Source organism: Bos indicus, chromosome 26 (assembly GCF_029378745.1).
Source record: "Bos indicus isolate NIAB-ARS_2022 breed Sahiwal x Tharparkar chromosome 26, NIAB-ARS_B.indTharparkar_mat_pri_1.0, whole genome shotgun sequence".
In the NCBI taxonomy this organism is placed as follows: Eukaryota; Metazoa; Chordata; class Mammalia; order Artiodactyla; family Bovidae; genus Bos; species Bos indicus.
The window spans coordinates 30,618,625-30,634,090 of NC_091785.1; the positions used below are offsets into that span (position 1 = coordinate 30,618,625).

At 34.1% G+C, this 15,466-nt stretch overlaps 1 protein-coding gene across 1 annotated transcript in view; it reads left to right on the top strand.

Annotated features, from left to right (window-relative positions):
• Positions 1 to 14,444, top strand: part of SMC3 (structural maintenance of chromosomes 3) — a 38,133-nt gene extending 23,689 nt beyond the window's left edge. The window contains exons 14-29 of the mRNA XM_019952952.2: positions 1,153 to 1,256; positions 1,420 to 1,519; positions 2,140 to 2,300; positions 2,713 to 2,854; positions 4,724 to 4,874; positions 6,608 to 6,760; positions 8,005 to 8,156; positions 8,936 to 9,094; positions 9,901 to 10,008; positions 10,515 to 10,623; positions 11,225 to 11,472; positions 11,556 to 11,768; positions 12,042 to 12,233; positions 12,387 to 12,564; positions 13,164 to 13,270; positions 14,037 to 14,444. Coding sequence (XP_019808511.1) covers positions 1,153 to 1,256; positions 1,420 to 1,519; positions 2,140 to 2,300; positions 2,713 to 2,854; positions 4,724 to 4,874; positions 6,608 to 6,760; positions 8,005 to 8,156; positions 8,936 to 9,094; positions 9,901 to 10,008; positions 10,515 to 10,623; positions 11,225 to 11,472; positions 11,556 to 11,768; positions 12,042 to 12,233; positions 12,387 to 12,564; positions 13,164 to 13,270; positions 14,037 to 14,108 — 2,349 coding nt within the window. The 3' untranslated portion in view covers positions 14,109 to 14,444. The remainder of the gene's footprint in view (positions 1 to 1,152; positions 1,257 to 1,419; positions 1,520 to 2,139; positions 2,301 to 2,712; positions 2,855 to 4,723; positions 4,875 to 6,607; positions 6,761 to 8,004; positions 8,157 to 8,935; positions 9,095 to 9,900; positions 10,009 to 10,514; positions 10,624 to 11,224; positions 11,473 to 11,555; positions 11,769 to 12,041; positions 12,234 to 12,386; positions 12,565 to 13,163; positions 13,271 to 14,036) is intronic.
• Positions 14,445 to 15,466: the final 1,022 nt, after the last annotated feature.

Genomic DNA, 15,466 nt, shown 5'->3' on the forward strand with positions numbered 1-15,466 from the left:
TGGGTCGGGAAGATCCCCTGGAGAAGGAAATGGCAACCCACTCCAGTATTCTTGCCTGGAGAATCCCATGGACGGAGGAGCCTGGTGGGCTACAGTCCATGAGGTCGCAAAGAGTCGGACACGACTGAGCGACTTCACTTTCACTTGTTCTTTTAATCCAATTTTCAGTGACTAGTCTTTGAGTGTGTTCAAAACTAAATCAGTTTTTTAAAGGAACAACTTTTCCTTGTACTCATATCATCAGTTTATCTAATGTTTAATGTAATCAGTCACCTAAAAACAAAAACATAATAGGGAGCAAACAGAACCGATTCTGTAACCATAAACAGCTCAGCTGGTAGGACAAGTGACCAGGAGTAATAGACTACTGGCCAGTGTGCTTTGGACTTTGGTCAGGAATGGAAAACAGATTGATTGAGGTAGTCAGTTCTTTGGGAATTTGTTAGTATAGTTTTAGTTGAGATAGCTACATCCTGTCTTGAAATAAAAAGCATTTTTATCTTGAGTTCATGGAAATACCAACCTCAACAGATGCCCTTTTTGAAAAAGCTTGGTGCTAAAACAGGAGTTTGCAGTGAGAGGTTTTATTCATTCTTTTTCAAGTTTGAAATTATTTTTCAATATTTCAGTTGCATTTAAGTGTATCAAAATGACCACTTGTGAGGGTGAACTCTGTTCTTTATATTGGATAGAGATGATTTTACAGTGTTAAGTACATTGTGCAAAAGAGCCTTTTGCTTCTTAGTATGTTCCTAAATCTCTTGTATTCGTGTGTGTGTGTGTGTGTGTGTGTGTGTGTGTGTGTGTGTGTGTATAGAGGGGTCCATGTGAAAAGTATGCACTGCAGTGTTTTGAGAATTTTATTAATAAATTTTTTTCTTCTAAAATTCTAGAGTATATATTATAGAAGTAGTAAGGTCATTAATGAACAGATTAATTGTTTTGATACGTGTATGTGCTTGTTAAACCATCACCACAATTAAGATAAGCCTATTGATCACCCCAAAATGTTTCCCATATCCCTTGGTAATTCCTCCCTCTCTCCTTTCCTGGCCTCTTCCATCCTCTGGTAACAACTGACCTGCTTTCTGTTACTAGGGATTAGTTTGTATGAAATTAGATTTTAAATTTGATGTATTTTTATTTCCATAGAAACTGGATCAGGATCTTAATGAAGTCAAAGCTCGGGTTGAAGAACTGGACAGAAAATACTATGAAGTAAAAAATAAGAAAGATGAATTACAAAGTGAAAGAAAGTTAGTATAGACTAAAGTATGCCTTAATATTTTTGAGTAATGGTAGTTACTGGCTGTTAAATGGTCTTTAAATTATAAATTAACTATCTTCCCTCAAAATTGTATACTGTTAGCATATTGTCTTAATTTTAAAATTGAAGACAGTCTCTTTTTTATTGATTAGTTACTTGTGGAGAGAAGAGAATGCAGAACAGCAGGCACTTGCTGCTAAAAGAGAAGATCTTGAAAAGAAACAGCAACTCCTTAGAGCTGCAACAGGAAAGGTGGGTAGGTTCTTTCATTACCTCAGTTTGCATTGAGTCAGTTATCACTGCATAAGAATTTATTAGCTTTCAAGAGAAGAATGCAAATTAACTTGTCTTATAAATATGAAATACTGGATATCATTTAAGCACCCATGCTATTAAAAATAGCACTTTTGAGTTCTAGATGAAGGGTCCATTTTTAATGCTAATGTCATGGGACAGAATCCATAATACAAGGTGTTGCACGTAGTTGGCATATTTAAAAGGAGTTGACCTGTTGTTGGAGAAGGTGTTTAATCTGTGGTATATTTTTTATTTTTTTTAATTTTTATTGGAAAATAGTTGGTTTACAGAGTTGTATTAGTTTCAGGTATTCAGCAAAGTGAATCAGTTATACATATAAGTATATCCACTCTTTTTTTAGATTCTTTTTTCACATAGGGCATTACTGAGTATTGAGTAGAGTTCTTTGTGCTGTACAGTAGATTCTTACTGTTGTCTGTTTTATATGTAGTTGTGTATATGTCAATTCCAGTCTCCCAATTTGGTATATTTTTTTAATGTATAGAGTAATAGGGGCATTTTATATCAGCATGAGTGCCATTAGCAATATTTTACAATTTTTTGTTTCTGAACAGGCCATTTTAAATGGAATAGATAGCATAAATAAAGTGCTAGACCACTTCCGTCGAAAAGGAATAAACCAGCATGTTCAAAATGGCTATCATGGTATTGTGATGAATAACTTTGAATGTGAGCCTGCTTTCTACACATGTGTGGAAGTCACTGCTGGAAACAGGTGAGATTTGTTTTTTTGCTTGTGTTTTGAGTTTTTAAAGAAAAGAGGGAATAAGAATAACCTAAGAAACAACCTTTTGTAGTTTAAATATATCCTCTTTTATTTAATATTCCAATCCTCTTTTATTTAATATTCCACTTAAAGACATTGATGCTAAGTGTTTGTTCCTAGTTGTAGAAACTAGAACTTCTCCTTTTTGTACTTTTCTCTCCCTCCATTGTGTGTAGAGGGGTCCATGTGAAAAGTATACACTGCAGTGTTTTGAGAATTTTATTAATAAATTTTTTTCTTCTAAAATTCTAGAGTATATATTATAGCCCTCCCCATACAAATTGGATTGCACAGAAAAAAGTAACTTGTTTGCTTAAATGTTTAAAGCACTTTGGACCTATCTCATTCTCTTTACATGTAGGTTATTTTATCACATTGTTGATTCAGATGAAGTCAGCACGAAGATTTTGATGGAGTTTAATAAAATGAATCTTCCTGGAGAGGTTACTTTCCTGCCTCTTAACAAGTTAGATGTAAGGGATACTGCCTATCCTGAAACCAATGTGAGTTGATGTGTGTTAAAGTCTGTCTTTCAGTAAGTTTTTTTCTTGGTTTAGCACTATACACTGGTTCACATGGTCTGTGAGGAAAACATTCCTTTCTTACCGTAGAGGATAGTTAATGCTGGATGAGGAAAGGAAGGAAGACAGAGGTCACAGCCATGACATAAACCATTGCAAAATGTGCAAAGTGTTAAAATACATCAGTACAGGGTATTCTGAGAGTGTAACTCAAGGAGACAAAATTAAGATTTAATAATTGGAGAAGAATTCCCTGCGGAAGTATCATTTAAAGTAAATAAGATTTCTGAATATTCTTTTTTTAAAACAGCTTATAAATTAGATTAAAAATATCTAGCAAGATGATAGGCTCTGAAAGCATAATGTTGCTCTTGTTATTAGCTGGTATGCTTTTTAACAGATTAAAAATATTACCTAGACATCATCCTTGATAAAAATGTAATTGCTTTGAGGCATTTGGCTTCAGAATGTTGATGGTAGTAGCAGTTATTTCACTGTTTTTTAAGGTTAAAGCTAAAACCCAGGAGAATGAGCTACAGTTGAAGAGGAACAGTGAGAATCTTATGAGCTATTTAAGTAGTCTAGCCTTTTCTTTTAAATCTACAAACTCTCTGAAGTTTGAGGAGGAGAAATTGAATCCTAAATGTGATACGTGAGTGAAGCAAGTCACGAGAGAACGCATATAGTGTTGTTCCCTTTACAATACCTGAACAAAAGTAATCTTAGATGACAGAACTACAAGTGCAAGGAAGTGATTGCCACAAAATTATAAGAGTGGTCATCACCAGCAGGTAACCATTGGAGATAACCGCTATGATTAGAAGAGGGCTACACGCATGACTTCTGGGTTTTATAGCAGTGTTTTGTTTCTTGTCCTACATGGTGGTTATATTGGTGTTTGCTTTGTAATTATTAATTCAAGCTTAACATATTTATTCAGAGAAAGCAATGGCACCCCACTCCAGTACTCTTGCCTGGAAAATCCCATGGACGGAGGAGCCTGATAGGCTGCAGTCCATGGGGTCGCTAAGAGTTGGACACGACTGAGCAACTTCACTTTCACTTTTCACTTTCACACATTGGAGAAGGAAATGGCAACCCACTCCAGTGTTCTTGCCTGGAGAATCCCAGGGACGGGGGAGCCTGGTGGGCTGCCGTCTCTGGGGTCACACAAAGTCAGACACGACTGAAGTAACTTAGCAGCAGCAACAACATATTTATTGCTTTTTTCTGTATGTAGGATGTATTTCCTAATGTAAAAATTTGATTCTGCCAGTTGAGAGAGAAAAAAGGGAAAATAAATTTTATCTGAAAAAATATTTTTCTGAGTATCTAACTAAGGTTATATGTGTATTATTAGATGAAAATAAAATGAAAATATTTTGAGAATATACTACTAGTTTATATTTGTCCCTTCTGTGTGACAGATGCTACCCTAAATGTTTCACATTTATAACTCGCCTAATCTTAACAACTTTGTGAGGAAGGTACTGTTGTTACTGTAGCTCTATAGATGAGTATAGAAGTTAAGCAACTTGTCCAGAGCACACATCTGAGAAGCAGAACTGAGATTTGAACTTGAGCAGTCTGGCTCCAAAGCCACTGAGCTCTTTATCACCGTACTCTGAAAACCTCTATACTATTGAAAACCTGGATGACTTACATGAGTACAATTTCCAGGATATTTCAGTAGAATGATTTTTCTCACTTGTTCAGTATAAAAATCAACAGTTTTGAAATGTAAAGGCATTTTGTTTATTTGTATTTCAGAAAAATGTAATTTACAATTCTGCTAACACATTTTAATTGTGTTGTGATTTCTTTGCTTGCTAACAACATACTCGTTTTTAGGATGCTATTCCTATGATAAGTAAATTGAGGTACAATCCCAGATTTGACAAAGCTTTCAAACATGTATTTGGAAAAACACTTATTTGTCGTAGTATGGAAGTTTCAACCCAGTTGGCCCGTGCTTTCACTATGGACTGCATAACCTTGGAAGGTTCGTAATAGTATTATTAGCTTTGAACAAATAAATTCCTTTAAAAGTATTTGAAAATTCATGTCCAGTTACTTCTCATTTTTAAATCCTGTTGGTTTATTCAAGTCAGAATTTAAACAAGGTCAACACTTTATGTTTAATTGATGTCTCATAAGTATAATCATTTAATGCATAGTAGAATTAATTTCTTACTTAACCTTTTGGCACCATGGACTTGGTTTGGTGAAGCCTCTGGCACCTTTCTCAAAAATTTTTTAAATGTATTAAACAAAATACTTTGGATCACCAAAGAAACCAGTTGGCATGGTTATCACAGTATTTCTAGAAATATGACATAGTAATTTATTCTTTAAGATATTAAAAACGAGATTTAGCAGTGGACCTCCTGAATTTTATTTTGAGTGAAGGTTAAGAACCTCTGGTATATAGGTTCACTTGTCCTCATTTTCTTTTTTTTTTTCCCCTATATGTTTACAGGGGAGCATAAACAGTTTCAGTATAGCACAGTTCTCCAGTTTTCCTCCCACCCCCAGAAATTTACTTTTTCAAAGAAATTCTTGTGTTCTGTCTTCATTTTTTTTCATTCTTTTTTCTATTCTGTTTGCAGCAGTGATTTCCAGCATCCTGTCCTCCAGGTCACTTATCCATTCTTCTGCATCAGTTGTTCTGCTATTGATTCCTTCTAGTGTATTGTTCATCTCTTTTGTTCTTTAGTTCTTCTAGGTCTCTGATAAACATGTCTGCATCTTTTCAATCTTTGTTCTGTTTCTGAGATTCTGGATCATCTTGACTATCATTCTGAGTTCTTCTGGAAGATTGCCTCTCTCCACTTCATTTGGTGGTTTTTCTGGGATTTGTCTTGCCCCTTCATCTGGGACAAAACCCTCTGGTTTTTTCATCCTGGTTAACTTTCTCTGATGTAGTTTTCGTTTTAGCCACTGTGGGACTGTGGTTCTTGCTTCTTCTGTCTGCCCTCTCAAAAATCTTTTGTGTTGTGGATTTGTCTTACTGCTTCCTCTTTATTAGGTTAGGTTAAGCATTCTTGGCATGGGTGATGTGTACTTCTTACTGCGTGTCCCACTGTTAGTGGTCAGCTTTGACCTCTAGCAGATCTTGGTTGTAAAGGTACCTTTTCCCCTTTGTAAGTAATAAATGATATGGACACATGAATATCAGGTTCTCCCAAAAGTTTTTTGCCAAGGGCTGAGCATCCTTTGGTGACCCTTGCCTGACTTGATTAATACATTGAGGATTTCAAAATGATCATTCTAAAATTCCGTGATTGCTTCTATATTTATTAGCTGTCACTTTTCTGTAAAGAAAAGCCCCCTCCTTTTTTCCTTTTTATGTATTGCTGTGATTCATGGATTTTTTTTTATTATTCAATGTGTTCCAGATTGCCATTATTATTTTTGATTTTCATATTTCCAGTTATGGCCATTGGGAATTGCAAGCTAGGTTCTGTGTCTTGTTGACATGTTCCTGTTAGTCTTTAACACTTCTTTCCTTTCTGGCAAATGTTCAGGTTTACCTGGAAGGTATATTTTTTAAGTGCAAGTGTTCATATTGTAAAACAACATTTTTTCCGGGGTGGCTTAAACTCTTAACTTTTAAGTTCTTATTAAATAGGTAAAACCTTTAGATTAATCTAGGCGTTTGATTATGAATCAATTTATTGTTGAATAAAGATGTTGTTATACAGAATTACTAATTTTATTGTGTTTTATTAATAGGTGACCAAGTTAGTCATCGAGGTGCTTTGACTGGAGGCTATTATGATACAAGGAAGTCTAGACTTGAATTACAAAAAGACGTTAGAAAAGCGGAAGAAGAACTTGGTGAGCTTGAAGCAAAGCTCAATGAAAATCTGCGCAGAAATATTGAAAATATCTTTTTGTCTTATGTTGCTATAGAGAAAGACCTGTGTTTTGGTTGGAATATACAATCTTGAGTGTTAGATGTATTTTCACATACACAGTGGGGGGAAGTATCCCATGTGTTTTATTTTGACTTTTACTTAAGGCTTGTGTAGTATGTCCGTTTAACTTCCGAAAACAGGGAGAAAACTAAAAACCATTGTAATATCCTTTGCTTAACTGTTACATAGTTAATGGCAATGAGTGTATTTCTGAGAGAAAAGAACCTGAGGAACACAGAAATTTAAGATTGTAAAGGGAGCTGAGGAGGATTTGTCAGACAATTATAGGAAGAAAACCAGGATAGGGTTTCACTGGAAGAAGAGTGGGCAGTATCAGGAATGCCACATATTACATAGAAGTTAAATATATAAGGATTGAAAAATGTCTATTAGGGGTTATTATCTTGAGTTTAAGATTTAGTATTAGTGGAGGAAATGTCCATCAAAATGCAAGTCTTAGTAACCATGGTTCTTTCCGTTTTTTCAGATAAAAATGGTTTTCTGTGAAAAGTGACTAGTTCGGCTCAAAACTAAAACAGTTGTGCATGTCCATTTTCTTAAAATAACCATGGTATAAGGCAAAAGTGCTTTGTGTCTATACCTTGCATTATGTCACACAATATTAAATACAGGTAGTCAAGCAATGAAAATAATTATTTTTACTGCTTCATTAGGATATTTTTATTGAAACTGGCATTTTAAAAATTGTGAGTGTATAGCTTCTTTGTCATCAGTTGGAAGCAAGAGCACAGAGAAGAAGGTAAATAAACGTTTTAGCTTTGACTTTGCATACTTTGAAATCTGCCCAAATTTGGCAAGATTTGAGCACAGATCTTGCCTGGGAAAATACGTGAAGCCTCCTCTTTACATCTGACTGTCTTATATAGTGCTTTAAGCATAAGTTTATATAGTAAATACTTGCTGAATGAAAAAGATATATATTTTAAAATGTGTATCATTTAGCTTCCTTTAGGACTTTCCCATGGTTTTATTTATTTTATATAGCAGTTGGTAAAATTGTATGTTATTTTGAGAGAGAAGTGGGTTAAAATGTTTAAAGCTGCTTTTATGACTGAACAGACTTGACATAGGATTTAATTCTGTGTTGTTATGGTACTTAAATTTGGGGAAATAGCTTAATCTAGGGATAAAGAAAAGGAAGGGGATACAAGTTAGTAGACACTGAAGAGAATTTTCCTTAGCCTTGTATAGGGATTAATAATGAAATTGATCAGCTTATGAACCAAATGCAGCAAATAGAGACTCAGCAAAGGAAATTTAAAGCATCTCGAGATAGCATATTATCAGAAATGAAGATGTTAAAAGAGAAGAGGCAGCAGTCAGAGAAAACCTTTATGCCCAAGGTTCGTAAATATGCTTTTTAAAAATATATTTAATTATATAGATCTGGGGTAGACTATATATTGTGTAGGTTATATAGCATATACATTATGTTCCATTTTCATTTAGGCCCATACTTTGGGTATCTGCATGTATCTTTATCACACTTTTACTCATCAGTACTCAAGAGTCTACTTTTGTATGCCAAATTCATATTTTCCAACTTCATTAAGCCAGTAGGCATTTTGAGCCATGACATAAAAGTATTGTTTGATAGTCAGCCAGGTACCATTTGTGTCTGTAAATGCTATTTATGGATTTATTTGACTGCATTTTGCCCAAATTATATTAAAATGAGTTAGAAAGTGAATTGTTATTGCTATTACAAATGATAATATCCATTGGTCTCATAAACATGAGCAGTTTTGACACAAACTACTAATTTTGTACATTAATTACACTAAAACAACAAAGTTAAAAGTGTAGTGTATATACCCACAATTAGACCACCCTAACATTCTAGCAACTTCTTTCTGTTCTTATGAATATGCATAATGATTTTTATATAGGTTGACCATGGAATATGATATATTTATTCCACAGATCCTGCATAACATTGCATTGTAAACATTTTTCTTGTTGTTGCATAGTTCTAATTATCAAATGTAATGGGCATCTAATATTTGAGATAATATTATTTAAGCTCACTTTAATATCAAATATTGATGGTCTCCAGTTTTTCACTACTGTAAGTGTACACTGACTAATACCGTTACTAATAAATGGAAAATCTGTCATATAGCAACGTAGCTTACAAAGTTTGGAGGCAAGTTTGCATGCTATGGAGTCCACCAGAGAATCACTGAAAGCAGAACTGGGAACTGATTTGCTTTCTCAACTTAGTCTTGAAGATCAGAAGAGGGTAGATGCACTGAATGATGAAATTCGTCAACTTCAGCAGGCAAGTACAGTTGACAGAAAAAAATTTTGTTGGTAATCAACTGTTGTGAAAAGTGTCTTTCTTGCTAGTAAAAGAGTGTGAGATACTGAGAAAATATAAGATTAAGACTTCCAGTATCCATTAAAGTAAATGAGATTTTAGTAAGTTTTTCTAAACCTTATGATAAGGTTGTATAGGAAATCTTTATTTTCTTTCATCTTATTTAATGCCTGTTTGTCATTAGTAAAATCGAGCTTATTAGCTTTGCTATTTATTGATGTGACCACTTTTACATATTTAAAAATACTTTTGATTAAACATTTTAATAACATTTGATTCTTAAATATAGATGTAAATAATTAACACTAAATTCAAAAAGTGAAAAGCAGGAAAAGAAAGATATTTTTGGTAGTATGCCTTATAAAAAGAACCAGGCACAAAAATAGCCTTTCTGGATAGATGAGAGTAGATGAAGAAAATAAAGGTCTTTTAACTCCAGTACTTTGGCCACCTCATGCGAAGAGTTGACTCATTGGAAAAGACTCTGATGTTGGGAGGGATTGGGGGCAAGAGGAGAAGGGGACGACAGAGGATGAGATGGCTGGATGGCATCACCGACTCGATGGACATGAGTCTGAGTGAACTCCAGGAGTTGGTGATGGACAGGGAGGCCTGGGGTGCTGCGATTCATGGGGTCGCAAAGAGTCAGACACGACTGAGCGACTGATCTGATCTGAATGGAGACAACAACAGATTAACAGCATTCCTGTATGTGAAATGTGCATGCCTATGTAGACAAACAATTTTGTTTTTCTTTTTTCTTCTAGGAAAACAGACAACTACTGAATGAAAGAATTAAATTAGAAGGTATTATTACTCGAGTAGAGACTTACCTCAATGAGAATTTGAGAAAACGCTTGGACCAAGTAGAACAGGTACGTTCTCTTTTGATGGTTTCTTGATGAGCACAACCTTTTGAATATGCTTACGTGAGAGGCTCTGATTTAGAGTATGGACTCTGGGGACAGAAAGACTAGCAGTCTGACGACCTGCCCTGGCTTGGAGATCTCACACTGCCACCTAGTGTGCTGTGTTGGTCAAGTCATTTGATATTTCTAAGCTCCAGTTTCCTCTTGTGTAAAATAAGCACAGCAGTATGTTTTGTGTGATTATCTGGCATATTCTAGGTACTCAGTAAATATTAGTTACAAATATTTTCTCAGTAGTGGTCAGATGCTAAGAAATTTTTTAGTCATTAATCATTTTTTTCTTGCTTAATGGATACCTTAAGTATTTACAACTATTTGAAGTATGTTTTTTGGTTTCCTTAAGTGTTTATTCAAACATATCAACAGCTATATAAACATTGGCAGTCATAGCATTTTGAAACTAAGTTTATATTTTTATGGCTTAATGCTCCTGTGTTCCTTTTGTGTTATAGGAACTCAATGAACTGAGAGAGACAGAAGGGGGTACTGTTCTCACTGCTACAACCTCAGAACTTGAAGCCATCAATAAAAGGGTGAAAGATACCATGGCAAGATCAGAAGGTGAATGTTTATTTTGTAAAAATGTTTTTGATATCTAGTTAAATTTAGCTTATTCATTTTATAAGACTGTATTACAAAATGAAATACCCAAATAGGCAAAAGCATGTACCAGAAGTTTTTGTCGTAAACAGTTTCTAGTGAACAGAGTTTAGGGTGTTGATTATAGTCACCTTCATTTTATTGAAATGTTTGTGGCAGTTTTTAAGAGACCATACATTATTAGTTTCATTGACAAAAGCATGGAATAGCTGAATCAAGTTTGTTGACACTTAATTGCTGAGAAGAAAATTATTTTAGGTTTTTATAAACTGAATGGCTTGTATATACTCCCAATTTTATTCTGAATTCTTTCATAAATTTTCACAGGAAAATTTAAACCTATTTATTTTGATAGATTTGACCATTAAAATCTTTGGTCAGATAACACCTTAAACCTAGGTGTTATGGGGAATTCCCTGGCGATCCAGTGATTAGGACTCCTTGCTTTCATGCCAAGGATCTAGGTTCACTCTCTGGTCAGGGAACTAAGATCCTGCAAGCCGCATGGCTCAGCCAAAATACAAAAGTGTTATGGCCTAATTTGGTTTTCCCCCCATTTTAGATTTGGACAATTCCATCGATAAAACAGAAGCTGGAATTAAGGAGCTGCAGAAGAGTATGGAGCGCTGGAAAAATATGGAAAAAGAACACATGGATGCTATAAATCATGATACTAAAGAACTAGAAAAGATGACAAATCGACAAGGCATGCTGCTGAAGAAGAAAGAAGAGTGTATGAAGAAAATTCGAGAACTTGGATCACTTCCACAGGAAGCATTTGAAAAATACCAAACACTGAGCCTCAAACAGGTAAATCTAATTTGTTTTAAATATGAAATCTCATTACAAATTTTCCTACATGTGAGTTTATTTATGTTTTTTTCTCTTTATAGTTGTTTCGAAAACTTGAACAGTGCAACACAGAATTGAAGAAGTATAGCCATGTTAACAAAAAAGCTTTAGATCAGTTTGTAAATTTCTCGGAGCAGAAAGAAAAGTTAATAAAGCGACAAGAAGAGTTGGACAGGGGGTACAAATCAATCATGGAACTGATGAATGTACTTGAACTTCGAAAATATGAAGCTATTCAGTTAACTTTCAAACAGGTATGTTTCTGTTTGTAGTTAATACACAAGCTAAAAGTTTATCATTCAGTTTGTAAAGATTTAAAAGCTTTTTTTCCACTGATAATTGTTCTAATATTTACAGACATCCAGTATATATACAGCTATTCTTGTTCTTCTTGTTCTATTTTCAAGTTATTCTTGTTCTTAAGATTAAAAAATGAAAATATTTTTTATTCCTTTTAAATAATTTTTGTCTTTGTTTTAAAAAGTACATATCCATTTGACACCTATTTATATATTATTCATTTTAAGGTATCCAAAAACTTTAGTGAAGTATTCCAGAAGTTGGTGCCTGGTGGCAAAGCTACTTTGGTGATGAAGAAAGGAGATGTGGAAGGCAGTCAGTCTCAGGATGAAGGAGAAGGGAGTGGTGAAAGTGAGAGGGGCTCTGGATCACAAAGCAGTGTTCCATCAGTTGACCAGTTCACTGGAGTTGGAATTAGGGTAAAATAACTTTATATTCAATTTTCCTGAGAGCATTATCATAGTGGAATATTTTGCAAATCTTAAATTGGTACACTGTATGCAATTTAATTTTAAGTGATGATGGTGATTTTACCCCTTTGAAATAGTAACTCTAATTAAATATTTTCTTAGGTGTCATTTACAGGAAAACAAGGTGAAATGAGAGAAATGCAACAGCTTTCGGGTGGACAGAAATCCTTGGTAGCTCTTGCTCTGATTTTTGCCATTCAGAAATGTGACCCAGCTCCTTTTTACTTGTTTGATGAGATTGACCAGGCTCTGGATGCTCAGCACAGAAAGGCTGTGTCGGGTACAGTTTTGATTTCATAGTTTCATAGTAACTTACTAGAAATGATAGCTTGCCTCTTCTATCATATATTTCTTGCTGCCTGAGGTATCTGGGGAGACTAGACAGGGTATTATTCAATAAACAAAATAATTTCTCTTTATTAGACTACAAAGTTTAGTTCTATGAGAAACATGAAACAATTGGAAATCCAACTCCAGTTCAGCTTTTTATACAAATGTCTCTCTTTTTAAAACTTGTTTTTCATAAACAGATTTTATTCAGTGTTTAAATAATCTATACCTGATCTTTAGTAAGTTCAAAAGATCTTGGGGGAGTGGGTAGCAGGAAAAGGTTGTTTTTGGTTTTTCTGGATGAGAAAAATTTACTTTGATATTATTTCTAATCCTACATTTTCTAATCCAGTTAGAAAATGCTGCTTTTATATTCTGTAACTAAGATATCGGTGTTAAAGGTTTATCCCTAGCTTAAGAAATAAATGGATGCTTTCTATAGATGTATGCAAACAGGCAGTTTTAAATTTTAGGTAAGATTAAAGATCATTGCTTTTTAAATTTTTAGTTCTACTGAGAAAACGGTTTTATTACTCTTTCTTTTTACAGATATGATTATGGAGCTTGCTGTACATGCTCAATTCATTACAACTACTTTTAGGCCTGAACTGCTTGAGTCAGCTGACAAATTCTATGGTGTGAAGTTCAGAAATAAGGTAAAATTTTTTTACATGAAGTTTAAGTTCATATAGTATTTAATCCATTGTATCCATTCAGTTCTTTTTGTTGTTGTTACTTAAGTCATGAGAAAAAATTCAGAAACTTGTTGCTTATTGGATGAAGTCTTTGTGAAAAAAACCTTAAAATGTTTATGAAGCTTATCAGGGGGTTTTTTTTGGCATTCATTGCATAGTTTTATTTTCATTGGCATTAAGAGACATTATCCTCCTCCCTAGTCTATTTAGTGCTTATTTAATGCAGTCTTTAACATTTACATACATTGATTTATATTTGGTTAGACCACATGGCTCTTCAGGTGTTTTCAGCCTTAAAATTCTTTGAAATAGCAAAGTAATAAAAAACTGAACAAAAATGTGGTTCAGATATTTAGACATTAGTACTTATCTGTATCTTCAGAGCATTAAAATGCAAAATATTTTTTAAACTCATGTGTTGAACAAACTGGAGAAGGAAATGGCAACCCACTCCAGTGTTCTTGCCTGGAGAATCCCAGGGACGGGGGAGCCTGGTGGGCTGCCGTCTGTGGGGTCGCACAGAGTCGGACATGACTGAAGCAACTTAGCAGTTAACAAACAGCATTAAAATAAGGGTTTTATCAGTCAGTGTTTTAGAGTCAGTTGACTTGAAATATGAAATTTATAGGTAATTGGCTGTATTTTTAAAATATTACAGTATCCAGTGGGAACACTGGTAAGTTTCTTTACAATTTAACAGATTCTGTTTTTAATGTTTATTCTTCAGGTTAGTCATATTGATGTGATCACAGCAGAGATGGCCAAAGACTTTGTAGAAGATGATACCACTCATGGTTAATTGGAAAATACTGCCCATTGGTCTGGAAGATGTGTAAAGTAATATGATCCTTTTACCCAGGAACTGTAAATTTAAACTTAAATATCTGGTCATTATTAATAGTTTTCAGCTTAGAGTATACATAGTCCTTTTATATTTCTGTCATTGTATTTTATAACGTACTCTGTAATGTTACATTTCTATTCATAGTTTAAGGATTTTATTTCCCACACAACTTTTTGTAAAGTGTTCTGTTTTAAATCTTTTAAAATTTGCTAAATATTGTTTCCTAATTATTTTATCAAGTGTATTGCCTCTTTTTATAGCTTCAATTAAATAATTGGTTTTATGACTGTTTTATGTGGCTTTTTATTTATAGTTGTATGATTGGAAACAAATTTTTCTTAAATATTTGCTTTTTGTTTTGCTTGAGAAAAGGTCTGCCTTCACCTAAAAGAAGATTTTTAAAATATGGTTTAATATTCTGTTGAATTGCAATATGATTTCCAATCCTGGCTGCTTGTTTAAATCCATGGGAGGGAGCTTTTAAAAATGTAACACTGCTTGAGTCTTTCCCTAGACCACTTGAATCCAAATCTCTAAGGAATAGAGTCTTAGTCAGTGTTAATTCTAAAGTTCCATAAGGTGATCCTGACCCTCAGTGAGGATTAGAAACCCTGCTATAACTCAATGTAACTGTCCTTTAAAAAGTATTTTTAATTTAAAATGGCAGTGTGTTTAATAGAAGTTAGGAAGTGTATCCAAGAAATTGTTGTTCCTCCAGATAAGTAAATAGTTTGGAAAACCTTGTTGTTGGAACATTGGGCTTTTCCCAAAGGAGAGCTTTGTTGTTTATTGTGTTTTTAAATTGCTTATTGAGGTAATTCACACACCATAACATTCACCCTTCAAAATAGTATAGCACAATTCAGTGCTTTTTAGTTTATTCACAGAATTGTGCAACCATCTGTACAATCAAATTTTAGAGCATTTCAGTTACCCCACAAGTAACACTGTACCAATCAGCAGTCACTCTACGTCTCCCGTTCCTCTTATTCCCCTGGCAACCACAAATGTATGTTTCATACTATGGATTTGCCTATTCTGGACATTTCATGTAAACAGAATTATACAGTATAGGACCTTTTATGACTAGCTTCATTTATTTAGCATGTTTTCAAGGTTCATTTATGGTGTAGCACATACCAGTATTTGATTCCATTTTATTGCTGAATAATATCCCATTGTATGATTATACAGTTTGACTCACGAACAACGTTTGTTTGAACTGGTCAGGTCTGCTTAAACTTGGATATTTTTCAATATAGTTACCTGTATTTTCATTTTATGGATCATTTCCTTTGTTTTTGAGGCAGACA